Genomic DNA, 5,234 nt, shown 5'->3' with positions numbered 1-5,234 from the left:
GGGGGGCGAATTGTCAGCAGACCCAAAAGGCGGAAGGGGGGGGGAGGACACATCTGGAAGTTGCTGCGAAGGGCCGAGGGAGAAAGGGGGGGGGGGGGGGGGGGGGGGGGGGGGATAATCCCGCACGGGGTTCCCAGGGCGATGGGCGTTCCAGTGGGTGGAAAAGGAAAAGACACAGGTTAGACAGGAACCGGGATCGGCCCGGGCAATGCACTGTGCGCAGCCCCCACAGGGCATACGGCGACAGGCGCAAATGCATTCGCCCACACATGCGCATATGCAGATACACAAAAAAAAAACCCCACAGCACCGATGCACAACAGCAGCACACGCCACCGGACGCACGTAGTCCTCAAAGTCCTCCTCCTCATCGGGGTAATCGTTGGCCCAGAAGTCCTCGGCATTGGAGTCCTCATCGTCGTCCATGGCATCCTGGTCATACTCATTGGCCAGCATATCGTCATAGTCATCGAACCAGAAGTAGTTCTCCACATCCACGGCCCCGGGGCCGGAGGGCTCCGGAGCATTGGCATACCGCAGCAGGCTCTCATCGAAGGACTCGATGGTGCCAGCGTCATCGGCATCGATGCCAGCCCGGCCGGCATGCCCTCCCGGGCCCCCGGCCGCCCCGGCATCCGCCTCGCAGTACACATCGTACACATACTCCGAATGCCGGTCCCCGGTAGGCCCCAGGATGGACGGGTCGGCCGGCAGCCCGGCCGCCCGATCCGCATGCCCCTCCGCCAGGGCCTCCAAGTCGATGAGCCGGGCTCCGGCGGCCAGAGGCGCGGCGCTGGCTCGCTCGGCCGCCGTCAGTCGGCTGGCATCCAGCGCCGTGGGGGCCGCCCGTCGAAGGCGCGCAATCCGGAAGGTCTGCTGGCGCGAGGAGGCCCGATCCTCCCGCATCCGGTCAGTCCGTGCCTCCAGCAGCATCTCCCCCGACGGGAGGGCCTGGGCCCCGACCCCGGGACCAGCCGCCCGCCGGGGGCTGCCACTCGTCGGCGGGGCCGGCCCCCCCCAAAGGGGATGCGGCGGGAAGGCCGGGCTCAGCGGCGGACTCAGCGGCCGGTCCCCGGACGTCGAAGGCCCGGTGGGCGGCGCCGCCGCCGCCGCCGTCGCCGCCGCCGCCGCCGCCGTGAACGGGCCCGGGGCTCGAGGCCCGGACTTCGGGATGGTTGGCTTGAAGAGACCCACCGTCGGCCGCTTGGCTGGCCCCGGGCCGGGGGGGACCAGCATGGCCAGGTCCACCCCCTCGGCCTCTTCCGGGCGCCGGGTCGCGGCCGAGCTGGCAGCCGGGACAGCCCCGCCAGCATCGCCGGCTGCCGGCCCGGCCATTCGAGTACCCTGGGCTGGCGCCTCCGCGGTCGACACCGCGCCTCCGGTGCTCGGCTGACCGGCGGTCAGATTTTGCATGGCGTCATGCCGGCGCTTGGGATCCAGCAGCAGGGTCGGCAGACTGGAGGACGATTGCGTGGTTACCGCCCGGCGGAAGAGCCGCATGCGCTTGGCCCCGGCCGCGTCCGACGGGGTCGCACTGTCCGGAACAACTGTGTCCAGCGAAAGGCCGAGCCGGGGGTGTTAGCCAGCGGGTCTCGAGAGCAGGAGGGCGTCCAATGGGAGGAGGGAGGGGGGAAAGTGGAGGGGGGAAAGTGGAGGGGGGGGGGGGTCCTTGGCCGCCCTGGCCCGTGGCGCACCGAAAGTATCCAGTGGCTCATCATTCCGGCGACGCTTCACACGCAGAAAGACCAGGTCGTCGGGTGGCGCCTCGAGCGGGCTTTGCGCCGGCGGGGTGGCATGGGTGGCCGGCTCCGATCGCTGGCGCGACCTGTGCCCGGGGCGGCGAAAAACCACCCCGCCTGTGGCGGGGGCCGCGCCACCAGGAGCCGCAATGCGCACTGTGCGCCAGGTCACCGAACAACAAAAGAGGCAGAGAGAGAGGGAGGGAGGGAGGGAGGGAGGGAGGGAGAAGGCCATTGCCATGCATGGGTCAGTGCTTCTGTGACACTCCGGCCAGAATGCTGGCCGACACTGCGCATGCCAGCTGCCCCCAGGGGGGGTGGCTGCCACGCACCGGAGGGAGCGAGGCCCGGCAGGGCTCCAGGGGCCGCCGCGGCGATCCGGGACCTGGCGATGGGGGCACCACTCTCCGACATCTGGGGCTGGCGCACGGCAATAGAGAGTGCACGGACAGGTGGCTGCCGGGCGTAGGATGGGACAGGGGCGGGCGAATGTCCGGCCAAGCGGGCGGGAGGGGGCTGCCGGCAAGGGGAGGAGAGACAAAAAGGAAGGGACCGAAAGGCAGGGGGAGAGGGGGGGGGGGGAGTAGGCAGCTGGAGGGAAGTCTAGTTTGTGGATTGCCTGGCCGGGGCCTCGAGTCAAGCCCGGGGGCTGATATGCCGGCGTGAGCGTGGCGTGGCGCCGTGGCGCAGGGTGGTGCGGGGGGGGGGAGGGGGGGGGGGCTTACCTTGCGTGGGCTCCCTGCGTGTGTAATGCTCGCAGCGCCGCGGCAGCATGCGAGCCCGCCACACACGGGGGCACACGCGATGTTCGATCGAGGAAAGGCTTGGACCGCTGGCATGTGCCCCGCACGTGCAGGCAGACAATAACGTGGACTCCCGAACCCCGCCAAGCTCCCAACGTTTCGCTTCCGCTGCCGATGGATCGGGCTTCCATGCTTGGGGCAAATGCGTGCGGCTCGCGCACGGCGGCGTGTCAAAAATGGCCAAGCCGATACGGTATATTGAGATGGCCCTGGTGAAAGGGGTGCATGCGCGCAAAGGGCGAGGCGCCGCCGGCGCTCGCCACATTTCAGTCTGCCTCCCCTCGCCTCCCCAATCGAGTCATGGGCGTCTGCCGCCGTTGGCCCTTTCCCCTGTATGTGGGGGGGGTCTCCCGCCTGTCCTTCTGCCGGCGTGCGGCCACAACGGCCGGGGGCCACATGCCACATCCATATACACAGCGTGTTTATTCCTCGTCTCACATGGCGCCATGTCCCAGTGTGCCGGGGGCAGCGCGCGCACGCGCGCCATTGCCCGGCGTCTATGCCGCAAGGGGAGGAAAGGGGGCCACACACGGCGCGTGACCCCGGGTCAGCACAGGCGGGCGGGCGGGCGGGCGGGCGGGCGGGCGAGGCCGGCAGGAGACCCTGGCCGGGGCCCCTCCTCACTTCTTGGCCGGGACCACCAGGAAAATGTCCACATGGCAGCCGGATCCCGGCAGCGAGGGCAGGATATCCTCGGGGAACGGGGACTTGGGGCCATTGCGGACGAAGATGTCCCCGCCGAAGAAGCGCGCATACCGCCGAGCCAGGGGCAGGCCGAAGCCGAAGCCCGCCAGCGAGGCCCCGGACCCGGACTGCATGCCGGTCTGTGCCTGCAAGGCGAAATGGTTCGCGTCGCTGTGGCTATCGTGGATGGGTCTCTGTGTGTGTGTGTGTGTGTGTGTGTGTATGCGTGTGTGAGACAGGGCAAGGCAAAAAGGGGGACCGAGAGAAAGGCAGAGGAGGGGAGGAAGAAAGTGACATATATACATATGTATATATATATATATACTGGGAGGGAGAGAGGCGGGTCGCATCCGCGTGCACCAGCCGACCGGCCGGCCAGGCAGCGAGCATGCATGTGCCAACCACGAAGGAGGCCCGCGGAGGAGAGGGGGGAGGGGGGAGGGCGAGAGAACGCCGTACCGAGCTAAAGCCATAGTCCCAGACATTGTCGATGTTGGAGGGAATCCCATGGCCGGAGTCGGCCACCTGGATGCATACCACCTCGGGGAGGGACTGTGCGGCGGCCGCGGCAATGGCATCCCCAGCGGCGGCGGGGCCCTTGGCTGCGGTTCCGGGCAGGTCGCGCGCCCGCGCGAAGACCGGCGAGTTGGGCAGGCACCGGGCGGCCGCGGTGGCCGTCAGCCGGCTCAGCCGGAAGTACACCGGGCGAATGTTGTCATGGGTCAGGGCAAAGCGCCGGGCCGGCTCGTGGGCCTCGATGTCCCGGTCACAGGCGGCATTCGCCGCATTCTTCAACACCTCGGAGATGATGAAGGACAAGTGCGCCGGGATGTAGGCCGTGTGCAGGGAACTCCGGTCGGTGGAGAAATGCCGGCTGCCGATGTCCAACAGCGGCTCGATGATATCCGGGAAGAGCCCGGCATAGTAGAAGGAGCAAAGGTCCTGCACATCGCGAATGGCCGCTCGCATGAGGCGCCGGGTGTCCAGGTCCGTGCGCACGACCCCGATGAAGCTGGGGTTCTGCCCGGCCGTGGCGGCCACCAGCTGCCGGCGAAGTTCCGACAGCCCGGCATGCGCTTGGCGGCGCTCGGTTTCGCCATCGGTCCACTCGCCGCCGGATGTCGACTCATGGTCCGAGGTGTGCGACTCGGAGCCGGACGAGTCGGACGAGTCGGCCTCCGCCGCCCCGGAGGCCGAGTGCTCGGCCTCCAGCAGGACGATGGCCGCCTCCAGGCACTCGCGCCCGGGGAGCCACGTATCCAGGGTGGCCCGGGCCAGCTCCGCATACAGGCGGATGGCCACCCGCGCGTCGGTGGCCGCGTCCAGCAGCTGCATCCGGTCGGCCCGGGGGAGTTGGCGAATCCCCCGGCGGCTGTAGGCCTTGAGCAGTTCCGGCGAGGTGGCCCGTGCCAGGGCCGGGATGAAGGCCGTCAGTTCGTCGGCGATGGCGGTCAGCGTGTCGGTCACCTGCTGGCAGCGCTTGCGGTCCAGCAGCAGCAGCGGCATCGGTGCCGCGGACGCTCCCCCCTGGCCGGGGCTGGTGGCGCCTGGCCCGGTGCTCGAAGCGCCGGGGGCCCGAGTCGCGGCCCGGTTGGCGGTGGCCTTGCCGGTGGTCCCGCTGCCGGGCTGCTGCGTGCGGGCGGTGCCGCCGCCGCCGCCGCCGCTGCTGCTGCTGCTGCTGCTGCTGCTGCTGCTGCTGCTGCCACTCGGGCCGCCGGCGGTCGACGTGATGCCGAGGATGAAGTGCGACGTGGCGTGCAGATTGGTCACCGCCTGTTGGAATCCCGACAGGGCGCTGGCGAAGGCCGAGGGGAGCTTGGCTCCGGCGCGCTCGCCGTACAGCTTCTTCGTCTCGACATCCAGACGCTGCTGGATGCTGCGCGTCTGGAGCACGCTGACCGAGAGGAGCTCGCTGCAGGCAGGCGACCGGGAGGGGTGGTGGTGTTCGGTGGCATTGGCCGGTTACCGGGGGGGTGTGGGGGTGTGGGGGTGGGGTGGGGCATGAGTG

The 5,234-nt window shown here is 69.5% G+C and overlaps 2 protein-coding genes across 2 annotated transcripts in view; both read right to left on the bottom strand.

The window, feature by feature from the left end:
- The window catches only part of H696_05833 (hypothetical protein), a 3,782-nt gene extending 1,479 nt beyond the window's left edge, over positions 1 to 2,303 (bottom strand). Inside the window, exons 1-3 of the mRNA XM_009499634.1 lie at positions 2,072 to 2,303; positions 1,695 to 1,895; positions 346 to 1,547 (exon numbers count right to left, since the gene is read on the bottom strand). Coding sequence (XP_009497909.1) covers positions 346 to 1,547; positions 1,695 to 1,895; positions 2,072 to 2,153 — 1,485 coding nt within the window. The 5' untranslated portion in view covers positions 2,154 to 2,303. The remainder of the gene's footprint in view (positions 1 to 345; positions 1,548 to 1,694; positions 1,896 to 2,071) is intronic.
- Positions 2,304 to 3,113: 810 nt separating this feature from the next.
- The window catches only part of H696_05832 (hypothetical protein), a gene marked incomplete at its 5' end in the record, with an annotated part of 3,219 nt that continues 1,098 nt past the window's right edge, over positions 3,114 to 5,234 (bottom strand). The window contains 2 exons of the mRNA XM_009499633.1: positions 3,114 to 3,420; positions 3,686 to 5,138. Of these exons, the coding sequence (XP_009497908.1) occupies positions 3,163 to 3,420; positions 3,686 to 5,138 (1,711 nt within the window). The 3' untranslated portion in view covers positions 3,114 to 3,162. The remainder of the gene's footprint in view (positions 3,421 to 3,685; positions 5,139 to 5,234) is intronic.

The sequence above is a fragment of the Fonticula alba genome (assembly GCF_000388065.1).
Source record: "Fonticula alba strain ATCC 38817 unplaced genomic scaffold supercont2.14, whole genome shotgun sequence".
Lineage (NCBI taxonomy): Eukaryota > Rotosphaerida > Fonticulaceae > Fonticula > Fonticula alba.
This window is presented reverse-complemented; position numbering and strand designations above follow the sequence as displayed.